Source organism: Poecile atricapillus, chromosome 2 (assembly GCF_030490865.1).
Source record: "Poecile atricapillus isolate bPoeAtr1 chromosome 2, bPoeAtr1.hap1, whole genome shotgun sequence".
Taxonomy (NCBI): domain Eukaryota; kingdom Metazoa; phylum Chordata; class Aves; order Passeriformes; family Paridae; genus Poecile; species Poecile atricapillus.
Window position 1 is genome coordinate 94,207,930 of NC_081250.1, and position 14,754 is coordinate 94,222,683.

Consider the following 14,754-nt stretch of genomic DNA (forward strand, 5'->3'; position numbering starts at 1 on the left):
GCTCCAGAGCCTCTCTGTTCCTCCACCCTCTCTCCTGACCGTGGGTTTCTGCCTAGTACAGGTGTTCATGGTCTTGTCTGCCTGAGAGCAACTTCTCTGTCCCAGGGGCTTATCCTTGCAGTGGTTAAACTCTCTGAACCCTGAGCTGGGTGGGCTGCACCTGGGCTAGGCCAGGGACACGAATGGTGGGGTACCATTACCTGCTGACCACAGGGAGGAGAAAACTGGTTTTGACTGCAGCCTGTGTGGTATGTCTGAGGCTGTTCAGTCAGGGGGGCAGCCCTCACTTCCAAAACAGGAAGATGTACTTTGGTTAAGTTGTGCAATAGAGAAAATGTCTCATTTAGCAGTAGTGCTGACAATGCTGGGACTGGAAGAAGTGTTTCTGGCAGAGGTCTTGCAGAAATATTCCTGAGAAAGCAGCTCCTTGGGCAATGCAGTTTCCTCCAAAGAGAAACAGTAGTTTGCCATGGCACCTACTGCCACCCCAAAGAGTATTTGCCCAGCCTAATGCTACAAATTAAATATAACTGAGTAGTGCACAATGTTTCCCCACATATTTGCTTTCTGCAGTGAATGTTTGCCATGCAAGCACCACGTAGCTCTGGTGCTTATCGTTAATAAATATGTTCAGTTGTGAAGGCTCACAGTGTAGATCTCCAGCTTTCACAAATAGCTGGTTTTTTCGGCACTCGCAATCATTCCTGATCTGTGGGGATGAAAGGGCAGTTTAGACTTGCTGTTACCCCCTCAGCCCTGTAGGTCAGAGTTTCATCAGCTCCACTGCCTGCAGGCAGCTCCAGCCCCTGGCATACCATCCTGCTTCATCACCAAGCTCATCCCTCAGCCCAGCTACTGGAGTGAAATGAACTAGGTGCATGGGGCAAGCTGGGTCCAGCTTTTAAAATAGATGGAAAAAAGCTGCTAAAATCCCTCTTTTTCAATTTCTGTCAGGTTATTTTTAAGCTGGCCTAGTTTCCCAGACTATTTCGCAGCACGGTGGTGTCGTCATTTGAACTGACATCCCAGGAAGGATGGAGGCGGTGAGAGGATGGGTCCTGCAGGATGGGGCTGCAGTGGCTGACCAGCTCCCTCTTTTCCAGCATCCCCGTTTTCCTCCTGCTCCCTGCCCTGCTGCCTGGCCTGTGTTGGCCATGGTGCTCCTCAAAGATCACTGGGGCCATTCCTCTTGCCAGAGCAGCACAAAACCAAGCCAGCAGAAAAATCAATTTAATTGTCTGCCGAGGGCAGAGACAAGAAAAACAGTGGATTAAGGAGAAGAGGAAGATAAAGGCATCCCCCTTTTCCCTTGTGACACAGCAGATAGAGCTGCTGTGAACCATAGCAATTCTCTGCTATTTATTTGTGGATAGATTGAAGTCATCCTAGTTTAGTGCAGATGCCAAGCTGGGCACTGGAAATGAGCACACAGAGGGCAAGGGCTTCCTCCCTGCTGAGACCCTCCCCAGACACATGAAATGCAGAGCATACAGTGCCTGGAGCTTGTTTTCTGCTCTTCACTCATGGTGGAGGGCATCCCTCTCATCACAGCACATCATGGCTGCACATACACCCACTGCGTCTTCCTTCTCAGCAGCCGCTGGGCTGAACAGCCATGGGAGCAAGAATCAAAGGGGAGCTGCAGGGCATTTGTGATGTATCAATCCTTTTTAAAATTATTATTGTGTATAATCACACTTCACAGTGACGGCGAGCGCCTCCTAAGAGCTCTGCACGCTCCCATAATAATTCCCAGGACAGATGGGGACACTGGGGCTGGGGGTGAAGCGTGCCAGGCATGGCAGAAACTGGGGAAGGCATTGGGATTATCACACTAAAGTAGCTCGTTTCTAGTCCCACGTCCAGACCCTCTTTGTGTCTCTGGTACATTTTCAGTAGACACTGGGCTGGAAGTCAGAAGTTAAAATAGGACCGTTTTGGTTTTGAGTGGGGATGATTTGGAAATGCAAAGAGATTTGTGCCTTGGCTTGCAGCCCCTCATGGGGTTCAGGTACCCCTTAATGTCATGGATTTACATCAGGCTGTCTGGCCTCACTGCCTGCCTTTTACCATAACTCCATCCTCACTGACGTGCTTTCTCTTGTTTTTCAGGAATATCTCCGAGGCTCCCTGAAATCATGTCAATAGGATCACATTCATTTTCCCCAGGAGGTCCTAATGGGATTATTAGAAGCCAGTCCTTTGCTGGCTTCAGTGGGCTTCAGGAAAGACGGTCCAGGCAAGTGCCTTTGCTCTCTAGGGGGAATTTCAAAATCAAGCTTTAAAGGAGTCCTGAGCTTTAGGGGACGAAAGAGGAAAGGAGGTGATAGAGGACATCTTTCTCTCTGACTCTGCCAAATAAAGTGTCCTAGGCTAAAATGTCTGTATATATTGTTTGTATAACTAAGCTGTTACCCTCTGCCTGTTTGCCTCTCCCCTATTAATGCAGAGCTTCCTCACATGCCTCAGAGCTGTGAGAGAATTTCAGAGAATCATTTTAACTTAGGCAATGGTCTTTTTAACATGTGAAATGTGCAGGAACATTGCACATGATTCCCTTGCCATATCCTCCTGTTTAAGACCACTGCTACCTAAAAGACAGTTTTCTCCTTGCTGCACCACTACAAATTCAAAACAAAGCTGTTTCCCTCAGCTTGGCTGTGGAGCCTTTCCATGTACCACTTCTTAGCTAGACAGGATTTAGGGCTTTGAGTCAGGCATGCCCAAGCCATCCAGTCCCGCACGCTACAGAGGCTACTTTATAATTGGTTTTAACTTGTGTAGTCTCCCAGTGTCAGACCCCCATTAAGTAATTGAGGAGTAACAGCAGGCAAAGGGTTGCCTCCCATTGTCAGCCCAAGTCAGTGATGGTTGTTAGATGCTGACCTGCCCACCAGCAAAGTCCCCAAAGAGGCACCTGTATGCATCACAACTGTCCTCACTTTGCCATACACTCCATACTCAAGACCAGTGGGGTGTGATGCTGTTCTCGTCTCTTAATCAAATCCCAACCTTCCTTAGGACCCACAGGCTTTGCACCTGAGATTATCTGGGCTCCCCTTTATTTTTTTCAGCTGGATATAGCTCAGGTCTCTCATGGGCGCTCTAATGTAAGTTAGGACAGGCATGGTATAAGACAGAAATGTCTCATGAGCCTCAGACTCAGCCTTGCATTTCTAGACAAGCTTTTATGTCTTGGGAAGCACATATCCCAGACTGCTTGAATTCTTAACCTGTAAAGAAATACAGTCCTTTAACTGGCAGGCACAGAAGCAGATTCATTTTTGCTAGCAGAGATAATATCGTAAGATTTCTTCAAGCTACACTCCTTTGAGATTTCTATGATTTATAGGGATTTCTTCCTCTTTGATGTTCATTTTGCAGGTGTAACTCCTTTATTGAAAATTCCTCTGCACTCAAGAAGCCCCAAGCAAAGGTGAAGAAAATGCATAATTTGGGCCATAAGAACAGCACCACGCCCAAAGAACCCCAGCCTAAAAGGATGGAAGAGGTCTACCGAGCCCTGAAGAGTGGCCTGAAGTATGAGCTTTTATCCTGCTTGTTGATTGAAGCTTTCTGTGATGACTTTTTAGAGCCTGGAGAAACAAGAACAGGGATCCTTCCTCGTAAGAGATGAACATACACCTTGAAGTCTAGATTGTGACACTTGGTATCTAAAATACTTGTATAGGAAACAGGAACACAGGAGGCAGAATCCTATTTCCATTTTGAGAAAAGCTCCCAAAGTCTGGGATTTCAACATCAGATTTTTTTCCCCTCTGAGTTTCTTAGAGTCCTATCAAAGGCTTGTATTGCTTTTCAGATAACATCCCAGATGATAACAGGGCTTTTATCAGCCAGATACAGGGGCAGCGACTGGAAGGCACCAGCCCATAAACTCAGCAGCAGATTAGCTGGCTTGAAACTGGTTCAAGGTAAAGAGAACACCGAGCTCCTATACACAGTTAAATAAGTGGGCTCCTATTTATTCCCAAAAAGGCAGCAGGGAGCTGCTTTTAGGACAGATCAGCATAAATGAGTTTTTGTCTGTAAACACATCCAGTGAGAAAAGCCATTTGTTAGACAGATTTTCTTTTAGGATGGTCATCAGCCAGCTTGGTATGTGCTGCAGAGCTCATGCATCGTTCTCTGGTTTGTGTTTGCAGTGAGTATCTGGAAGTTCACCAGACAGAGCTGGATAAGCTGACTACTCAGTTAAAAGACATGAAAAGAAACTCACGCCTGGTACGTGCCGTGCTTTTTCACCCTGTAGGTGCACAGAGGCCCTCTTGAGGTGCTGGAGCAGTCAAGGGATGAGCGTGGGGTACAGGGAATTTGCACTGATGCTTTTCTTCCCTTCTAGCCGTGGTCTTGTTTGTGATTTCTGTTGAGTGTCAAACACTACTTTCTCATGGTGCTGTTGTGTTGCAAAATTAATCAGTTTCTTGTTCTCTGTTGCAGGGAGTCCTGTATGATTTAGATAAGGTATGGTACTCCCTTTAACACTCACTTTGCAAGGAAGCATTAATATCTGTACAGTGTACATGGAAACCTTTCTCAGAGGGATCTGCTAGCCACACCAACACCTGCATTTTCAAAGGAAGAAGTCCCGCTCCCCTCCTCTTCCCAGGGGCTCTGGTATTGCCCTTTAATGCAGCATCAAACACAGTGTGTTCACTGTCTGGCATCAAAGCTACCCCACCAACCATTTTCCTGAGGTCTGCCAGGTCAAACTGGCTCTGGGATGGGCACAGACAGACCCCTGCCAGGCAAGGAAGGAAGGAAGCAGAGGAGAGAGACTTCCTTTTTCTGTCAGCTGACAGACATTAAATCCATTTCCTTGTGCAAATTCTTTCAGCCAGCTCCAGTCAGATAGGGGCTGATAGGGGTGCACCGAGAGGCTGGGGTGGGTGGATCTAAGTCAAGCCCCAGTTCATTCCTGCTCTTGCCAGTTCTGAGGAAGAAAAATTGAAAATGTGTTTTCCCTGCAGGAGAATTTGGGTGAAAGAAAAGCTTTCAAGAACATTTCCTGAGCAAGTCTGACTTTTTTTTTTCAGTCAAAATGCCAAACTTGGGTTTATTCTCAAAACCAGCTTTGTAAGGAAGACAGTGGGTCTTGAAATGCAAAACCTGATTGATATTAATATGGGATTGTAGAATATCTCTGCTTCCTTTGTTTTTGTTTTTTTAATAATAATTGGAAAATCCTAGAGAAATCCCATAAAATAAAAACTCTTTTTTTATTTAAAAATATACATTAGGTAAATAAGTGAAGGAGATCTATTGTCAGCACCAGCTTAACAGTGGTAGGTTGGGACAACTGATTCCAGTTTCATGGTCAAGGAAATCCTGTGCATTTTAATGAGGAATATCCTGGATCCATGGGGACTAGCAGAGCTAGTGTGGCAGTGTCTTACTGCTTTATTTAAAGGTGCCTCACCCTCTGCCTTTTCCTTTCTTTCAGCAAATCAAAGCAGTTGAGAGATACATGAGGAGGCTGGAGTTCCACATTAGCAAGGTAATGAGCTCTCTCCTATCATCTTTCTTCTGCATCTGTTCCTATATTATTGAGGACACAAACCCTTGGCCTCCTGCTACCCCTTTGTGCTGGGGAGGCCGCTCCCAGATTTGCTGTTTTCCCCACGATAGGCTGGTGGTTGGAGCCAAAGAAAGGGTTTCCACATAGACCCCAAGGTCCAGCCGTGCCCCAAGACACTCCCACATGCTTTTAGGTACAGGGAGAACATAGTGTTGGAGACTTGCTGGGGAAAATCTATCTCACAGCATGCTCACAGTGAAACTTTAGGTGGAAAGAGAGTTGCATCTGAAAGCAATTTAATTCAGCAGTTATCTCTAGCACACACAGCAGCTAGTTTGGATTTATTCCTGGATTTCACTGCTAATGCTTTTGCTGCGTGGTTTGGGGCCCACATCCACTTGAATGTATCGGTGAGAGTATTGGTGGAGGTACTTGTGATTTACACTAATATGTTTTAGAGCTGGATAAAATCCATGGCATTTATTCTCTTACTTATAAACATAGCTGCTAGTGATTAGTTGCTTTTTTAAGCCTGACAAAGGAATGAATTATTTTTGACAGATGAAATGTCTTTTGAGAGTCATTTGAAAAGCATTTGCGCAGCTTCAAGTCCTCTAATTATGACAACCTATCCAAACCTTTTAATTTCAGTCCTCTCTTACTCTTGGAGCCGAAAATAAAAATATAAATCGTAAGGCGATAGACTGAGATTTTGTTCCCCAAGCCACCTACTCTCTTGCTGGCAACATGAATGGCAAAAATTAGTACTTGAAGAACATTTCAATTCAAATCCTTCCCACTTCAGCCTGCTCAGAGCTAATGGTTTCTGGGTTTATAATAAGAGTGAAAAGCACCAAATGCAAGAGGTAACGCTGGTCAGTGTTACTCAGGCTTGCCAACTACATGAGTTCACTCTCTGTAACCCACAGCAACAGAGACAAAAGGAACTGAGTGTGTGGCATTAAAAGCCCACAGGCTTGGGCAGGTGGAGAAGCATCTTTGTTTCTAATGATAGAGGAGGTTTTTTTCAGCAGTATTTAATCAGGGACACAGAGAGGTCTTCTGTCTTTTACCTGCCACTGCTCTGTAAAGGAAGCAAAACAAGGAAAATGGGGTGCACAACAGCAGATCCCACATACTTGGGGAGCACATGGGCAAGTCCTAGCCACACTCACATGGGCAGGAGCAGGATATCAATCCCAGACCAAGGCTCCACTCCTATGTCAGAAGTAAATACCAAGTGACAGCTATTTATAGTAGCTGTCTTTAGCCTGCTGGCTTGCAAGAGAGACAGGAGTATGAGTGCAGAAAGCTTTTTTTGTCACTTCAAAATGGCAAAATGCTACCTGAGTCTTTATTACCTTATGCTGAACTCTTCATTTTGCAAAGTGTTCCCTGTTTTGGGTAGGGTGCCCTCAAGTCAGAGGCTTCAGCCACCAGTTGTCCAAGATAGCCTTGTAAAAACTGACCCAAGGCTTTGAAGTCATCAGAAGACAAGTCATGTTCCGAAGTAGCAACAGCACTTTTTGTTAGAGGTTAAGCAGGCTTGGAAAATTAGATTTGAAACATGCCTGGATTGTCACATCAGGTGCATCCCTAATGCGGCACACAGTTACAGACTGATGAAGCTGAGGTGCTGGATGTGAGAAATACATACTGAGAAGTTCTGCTATGAAAATCCATTCCTGAGCAGGAGCACTGTGGGACACAGAGTGACCTCTTGATTTGAGACATAACAATGGAAAGAGTTAATTTGGGTAAAACCCAAATACCCTGTTTTAGGAGGGACATTAGAAGCAGAAAGGAGAGACAGCTTCTTCCGTTCCTGTCCTTCTTCTCACCCTGATTGTCAGGTTAGAAAACCCACATCTTCTGTATCTGACAGATTTAGCTTATAAAAATATAAAACATTATATACAGCTGCTGTATATGTGTACATATATTACTCAGCTGGAGTAAATGTATATGTTCAGCACAGGGATTAGAGGGAAAAGGGAAACCAAAGCACAAGGCATGTAAATCCATTGCCCCTCGGAAGCTAGATCCAGGTGAGACTTCAAACAGTGTGTGACTATGTTTTGCAAAACTTCTAGAACGCTTACAATGTTGGGTCCCCAAGTTATGTCAAAGGAGCGTAAGAAGATGACTAGATGTAAATGTCTGGGGGGGTGGAAGTTCAAAGTACCTTTTTAACATCAGCTGTTTGTAAGTCCTTTACTTGTGCTGATTTCTAATATGACTCCCAGTTTCTGGAGGATGGATGGTAAAAGTTCAAAAATACCGCTCCCAGCTTCCAATACTGCCTATTAGTCAAATATTGCAACAGCCTTGATCCATGGCTGATATTTGGGAGCCAAAGCCACTGCTGATCCTGTTAAAATGTGCCATTTACCACTTCCAGCTGCATTTGGCAGCATAGGCATTGCAGTTGCCTTTTAAAGAGCTCTTCCACAGTGAGATGTTTGAGAAGCTGGCTGCATTCCTGCCTCACTGTTATGACGGGGAGAACATGAGTAGCAATGCTTAGAGGCATGCAGGGCAAGCAGGTGAATTGCTGGCATTTACTGTTGCTGTATTGAGATTTTTACAGTGGAAGTTACTTTTATCTTGTGTTTCTTTTCCACAGACTGTAACACTATTAGAGCTTCATTTTCCAGCCCCTCCATTGGATATAATGATTTGGCTCAGTTTTCTTTTAATGCAAATGACTTCACTGTGTTGATTTTATTTTGCTGGATTTTCCAGGGTTTTTTTCAGTGCTCTTTCCTTGTCCCCACTAGGTGGATGAGCTTTACGAAGCCTATTGTATCCAAAGACGCCTCTGTGATGGTGCCAGCAAAATGAAGCAAGCTTTTGCAATGTCTCCTGCCAGCAAAGCAGCTCGAGAGAGTTTGACCGAAATCAACAAGAGCTACAAAGAGTACACAGAGGTGCATCCTAATTAGTTCATTATTATCACTCTCACTGTTTTAAAGCCATGGGAACTTTGCCACTAATTGCAGGGAGAGTTTTAGCCAGATAGAAGAAGTACAAGCAAACTCAGCAAAGAGGAATTAGTATTTTTTTTTCTTCAGGTGAATGCTTGATGACTGACAAAGACAGGTTACATGGGCCCAAAGAGCTCCTTGAAATAACAGTTTAGACTCTATGAGAGCAGGGTTATACCTAGGAACTTCAGCACAAAAGCAGAAGTATAAATCTGCTCCAAAACTACTTAAACTCCAAATAGCTCCTTCCTGCCTGCAGATTTAGAGATGGCAGGTTGACTAGAAACCATGCGCCTACAGACATATGCTGCATCCTATGTGTTGTACTTGCTGTGACCAAATCTATGTTATTAAACAGGCAGTAGATGATGAACAACAGTCCAATAGTGTTGCAAACATCCCAGCACACAAGCTGTGACAATCTTCCAAAATCTGAAGGAAGAACTGGAGAGGGTCTAAATACCCAGTCTCTCACAGTCTTTCTTAGTATAGTCCATGTTTCTTGAGAGATTAAATCATGCTGGAAGCCACTTTGGAATAGAGCTGCTGCTGTTGGCACAGGTCCTGGCTGGAGAGGACCAGAACAGCGAACAGGTTACACTCCAAGGACAAATCCTCCTTTTGCCATCAGGAGGATAAGCACACAGCAACAGAGGAGCACAGGATTGCAGTGTCAAAAAAAGCAGGCATAGCTGCCATTTTTTATGGCCAGACCTAGCTAAACAAGAAGGATGGCTCTGAGATTGGTTTTATTGCAAAATGTCTTTAATTTGCCTAACAGAATCTATCCTTACAAACAGACCTTTAAAAAAAAAAATCCTCACTGTTTTCTTTTCCAACACAGAACATGTGTACCATAGAAGCAGAGCTGGAAAACCTATTGGGGGAGTTTTGTATCAAGATGAAAGGTAAGTGCCTTTTCACCTTTCCCTTCTTTCTCAGAAACTGTAGCTAGCAGTTGCTGCACACATTGGTGAGAGCATTGAGACATGCTGTGTGTTTAACATGCATTTATGACAGGTGGGGTGTCCCACCCCCCCACACCCATTGCTGAGCCTTCAAACCCCAAATTTATACCCCTGCCTACTGGAAAGCATTACAGAAACAGGAACACAATGCTTACAGACTTCCTGAGATTCTGCTTTTTGTTTTATAGACTAATTACCTCCCACAAAGACTCCTCCCAACAGCCAAAGCAATTCAGTTTCAAAGGCTGCTGTAATTTTTGCCTCTATTTCAGTAATTCTTTGAGAAGATGACTAGGAAATTATCTGAATTTCCATGGAGCTGAACTTGAAATTTAAAATACCTTCTTAATTTGACATCAGCTATTTCTGACTCCCTTACTTTTGCTAATTGTGACCAATACTATTTTTGACCAAATGTTAAAAAAAAAAAACAGGGATAGTTTTCCTAGATAACTCTGTGATGGCATTCACCTTTCCATTTTATTCCTTGCCTTTCTGACAGGGGAGTTTATGGGGTTTGAATACAATGGAATCAGTTTTACTTGAAGCCTCAATGGTTCATCAGGTATTGCTAATGCTGTTGTCCCTTTAAGACTCAATGTCCTATAGAAGGGATTGGCAGGGGATATCTTTTTTGGATCTTCAGTCACTGGCATAAGAATAGTTCTATAAAACAAAGTCAGCCTCTAAATATTCATGAACTCTTAATTCTTCACTTGGTATCTTGCCATTTAAAACATCCAGAGTGTTGCTGGTGGAGTTTAGAGAGCTCACAAATCTCATAGAAGGTTTTGATTCTGCCTGCCTCGTCACAGTCATTTCCTATGATTGCATTGCATAAGATTAAGATTAATCTTAGATTAAATTAAAATAGCTACTCTGCACTCTCATATTAGAGAAAACAATTGCAGCAGATGTTGTCGATCTCCTAGCTCCATCCCTCAGGTTTTAGAGGAATACACAGAGACTGGGCCAGATATTTCTGTACAGGAACCCACAGCAGAACCACAGCATGGATGAAACAAAGTCAGTGTACAAAGGGATTTTCCAGCTCCCTTGGAGCATTGCTTTACTTGCTGTAAGCGCAGCGCACAGTTCCTGATAGCAGGACATGTTGTAGAAGGTGTCACAGTGTCACAAATGTCTTGGCTGAAGAGCACTGGTCCCTTTTCTTTTGGATGCCAAATCCTCTGGCAGAGCTCAAGGGCTCTGGAGAAGGCAGGTACTGCACTCACGTGTGGGAGCAGAGCACAAAGCACAAGCAGCAGCTGCTTCTGAGCACAGTTTGCGTCACGTAAAGAAGTCCAAATTAGAAAAGAGCAAAGAGAAATGCCGTATTAAATATTCTCTAATTAGGGCATCTGAGATTTCTATCTAGATAGTTTTCCCTAGGAATAGGAATCCTGTAGGACAGTACAGCCATCGCTATTACTAAAGCTTGCAACAGCTCTGGCACAAAAGCCTGCAGATCACACAGCAAGTTTCCCCCTTAAGTTCTACTACAGCATATCCAGCTAACTTTAGGATCTAATTTAAAATCAAAGCATTCCTCTCCCCAAAGCTTATCTCTTCCTAGCCATTCCAGTGCAAGTTATTTTTATTTTGTGCCCTCTGTCACTTACACTGAAAGCAAGCCAACCTACACAATGCTGTCAGGAAGCAGGGGAGCTGCACAGAGCTTTTATGAGTGGTATTTATAGAAAAAGGAAAAGCCTAATAATTTTTCAAAATCAAGATAATAAATGTGCCAGCAGGCTTAGCTAACTGGTCAGGATTAATCAGTTGGTGAAATTTACCAGGGAAACCCAGTGTGGAAATTCCTGTATGGAATCTGCGTGTCCTGTTGTGATGTACAGGGAAGTGCCCTTCTAGCTGTTTGAAGAGGCAGGATGGCTGGAGGTGAAAAGCCCAGATGTTTCACTCAGGGGAGAGCAATACACTGGCCTGACACACCAGTGGCTCTGCGACATGGAGCCCACCACCAGCAGCCACAGTTCAGCATCCTGCACACCAGCAGAGCTGCACGTGCTGTGTGAGCTTCAGGTGGCCCTGCCTCCTTACCACAGCCATGGGATTGCCCTCCCCCTAATTACTTATGCTGACCCCCCAGAAATAATTTCCTGTCCTGTCTGCATTAAAGGCACAGTGCTTTTACAAAGGCATGGTGTGTGAAATTGTATGATAGAGACATTGGTTCCTGCCATTTTCTTAGTCCCCAAGAGCCATTCAGTCACCAAAAACTTGTTTCCTGTGAAAGTACTCATGTCCTGTTGTCAAATCAGCATTTAGCCACCTCTTCATCATGCTGAAAAGACTTGACCAGCCTGGTTGGGCCAGATCTAGACATCCACATGGAGTTTTAAGCCGGAGTTTCTTTGCCCACCCACCACAACCACTAGGCAAAAAAAAAAGGACCTTTTATTTTCCTCATATGCTTTTGGTGATGTGTCCCAGGAGAGATCAAATTCACTTATGAAAGCATGCCTGAGGAGAGAGAAGCAATGATGGAGTGCTAGTAATCTTAAATTATTTATAAACAGCAAATAAATTAGGAACAAATTGGTAATATGAGCTCTGTGCAAGGGCCTCTCTGGTTCTGCTAAACACTAAGATGAGCAAAGAAAACTATTTTCTGGTCAAAGAAATGGAAGAGGCAGATAAACAGATCATGAGGACAGTCCATGACTGCATGCAGGGATTGAGTTGTTCCTACAGTATGGCTAGCAGGACTAGTGCATCCCTGCAAAAGCACTAGAGTACCTCATAGTTGCCTTGATTTTAACACACCCCTGTATGTTCCATTGCGGCATCCCTTTCTCTGACACAGGCTTTGTATGTAGCCTAAGACAGTTTCTTTGGGCACTGCAACACTAGAGGCATAGATTTAGGCTCACACAGGCAAACTGAGTAAGTTTTTACACTAAAACAAGTGCAATGGCTACGTACTGAGGGGATCTGGGAGAAAGGAGAAGCTCCCTCTGTGGGAAAAACAGCCAGCTGAATCCTGTGGGAAAGCAGGCCAGGAGAGGGGTGGTAATTCCCCTTGAATTTCAGCGTGATCCCTCAGGAAACTTTCACTTCATACACACAGTGCTGATATAAAAATAGCATTGTTATGTCCTACCTTAAAAAACCCCAAAACCACACAGAGATCACAAGTGCTTTGCTGTGCTACTTCTCCCGCCCTGGGGAAAAACGGGATTAATCTGGTATTACAGATGTCAGTCATATTTCGTGATGCACTTACTGTTGAAAGACACTCAGCTGTTATGGGAATGATAATGTTATGGAAACGCCAGGCAGAAGGAGCTCCTGTTGCTTTCTGTGTCTCTCTGAAGATGTACTAAAAAGGAATCTGTGTTAAAGTGTGGAGCTGGGTCGGGTTAGCATTGAGCAGCACTACAGAGGATCAGCAGCTCGCCTACACCTCACCATGGGAAGGGCTCTCAGCTGAGTGTCTGAAGCCAGGTGACGTCAGGAAGCTGTGTCTCCTTTTTCTGTAGTTATTATATAAAAGGAAACTTCAGGCTGTCAGAGGGAAAAAAGCTGGAAGGTATAAATCTTTCATGTGCAAGAAACTGCAGTCCAATGAATTTTATAAAAAATAAGGAGGAAAATAGAAAATTAAGATGGCTGTCTTGGTTTGGAGGGTGCACAGGCAGCAGTAAGAGGGGTATATAAACAGCAGCTGGGAGGCTGCAGGAGAGTGTTGCTCTCTTCTGTCCAAGTGTGGCAGTGGTGGCCCTGGGGATCCCACTGCACCCCACTTCTGGGCCCAGCCACGCTTGGCAGCCCAGGCACTCCCACAGCCCCTCTGTGTCTTTCCTTCTCAGGTCTGGCTGGCTTTGCTCGGCTCTGCCCAGGAGATCAGTATGAGGTATGTGTGCATGAGTTTATTGTTTACTAAATAGCAAAAGAATCAAAAGGAAGTCATACCTCTGCTGCTTTTTACATCATGAATTTTCTCAAGAAAATAAGAGGACTTTTCTTTTTTAGATTTTCATGCGTTACGGTCGCCAACGATGGAAACTGAAAGGCAAAATAGAAGTGAATGGCAAGCAAAGCTGGGATGGAGAAGAAATGGTTTTCCTCCCTCTCATTGTTGGACTGATCTCCATTAAGGTATGCATGCTGACTCCTTTGCCTGCAAGCAAGGCAGGAGTCAAGAACCTGCCTTCCCATGCACCATCAGCAAAAACACAGAAGCAGATCATTAAACTCTTTAGAAATGAGCCATAATTAGTATTTCTGACACACCTACCAAGGTGCTGCAGTATTGTCCAGTTTAGATACTACGAGACTAATCAGTTTGTGAGAGCTGTGGGAGAGATTTTCTTCCCAAACTTGGAGTCTTTCCATCACTGTTCCATCTCTTCACTGCCCCCAGCCTCCTAGCACATATTTCTCCTGGCCTGAAGTCCATATGCTTTCTTTCCAGCAAGCCTCCAACCTAGAGATACCCATTCTCTGACCCCTTAGCAGAATTTAGCAGAAATTGCTGCTAAAAACCATTCCTGATATCCCAGGTTAGGTAGCTTAAACTGAAGAATGTCTTGAAAATCTTCGGGGAAATGGCCCACTTAGACACAGCAAAGACTTTATGGAAATAATACAGGTGATTACAAAACCCTCAACCAAAATAATCCCAAATGCGTGAGACGGTAGGTTTTCAGTAAAAGGCAAGTTGTGACACATGGTGAGTCACTTTCCTCAATCTAACACACACGTTTAAGGTGGAAAGTTAGGAGAGAACCCCTTTTTATAGTACACAAGAATCCCAGTATTATTAAGGTTAATGTGTATATTCTCTTCCCTTTTTGGATTCTGTCCAAACACTTTCACATAAAAGGCCCAAGAACTGACTTGCAAGCAAACAGCCAAAGGCTGGTGTATGTAGGAGCTGCATATAGAACTGTCACTCTGAATTTCCAGGCAAATGTATCTCTAAATAGGAATTGTGCTCTACTCTTACGGTAACAGCATATACGGAGGTGGTTCCTCAACAGTAGATCTGTGGAAGTCCTCACCAAAGGCCATCTTTGGTACAAACAATAACACGGCTTCAGAGTTACAAGACAGAAATACCTGGAAGAGAGCTCCATTAGGAATTATTAATTAGACAAATTATATCAGGAGATTCCCAGTTAGGAATTTGTCAACTGCTGTCATATATATCATATATCCTCCCTGTTCTCACTCTTCCCTTGGCTCTGGTTATCATTAGTGCAAAAGATCAGATACAAGACTAGACAGCCTGTTG

The 14,754-nt window shown here is 44.1% G+C and overlaps 1 protein-coding gene across 3 annotated transcripts in view; it reads left to right on the forward strand.

Moving 5' to 3' along the window:
• RIPOR2 (RHO family interacting cell polarization regulator 2) overlaps nucleotides 1-14,754 on the forward strand; it is a 67,309-nt gene that overhangs the window by 32,182 nt on the left and 20,373 nt on the right. For all 3 annotated transcript variants that reach the window (XM_058831837.1, XM_058831836.1, XM_058831838.1), the window contains exons 2-10: nucleotides 2,113-2,239; nucleotides 3,385-3,540; nucleotides 4,167-4,245; nucleotides 4,462-4,485; nucleotides 5,465-5,518; nucleotides 8,320-8,469; nucleotides 9,371-9,434; nucleotides 13,328-13,371; nucleotides 13,491-13,616. In XM_058831837.1, coding sequence (XP_058687820.1) covers nucleotides 2,113-2,239; nucleotides 3,385-3,540; nucleotides 4,167-4,245; nucleotides 4,462-4,485; nucleotides 5,465-5,518; nucleotides 8,320-8,469; nucleotides 9,371-9,434; nucleotides 13,328-13,371; nucleotides 13,491-13,616 — 824 coding nt within the window. The remainder of the gene's footprint in view (nucleotides 1-2,112; nucleotides 2,240-3,384; nucleotides 3,541-4,166; nucleotides 4,246-4,461; nucleotides 4,486-5,464; nucleotides 5,519-8,319; nucleotides 8,470-9,370; nucleotides 9,435-13,327; nucleotides 13,372-13,490; nucleotides 13,617-14,754) is intronic.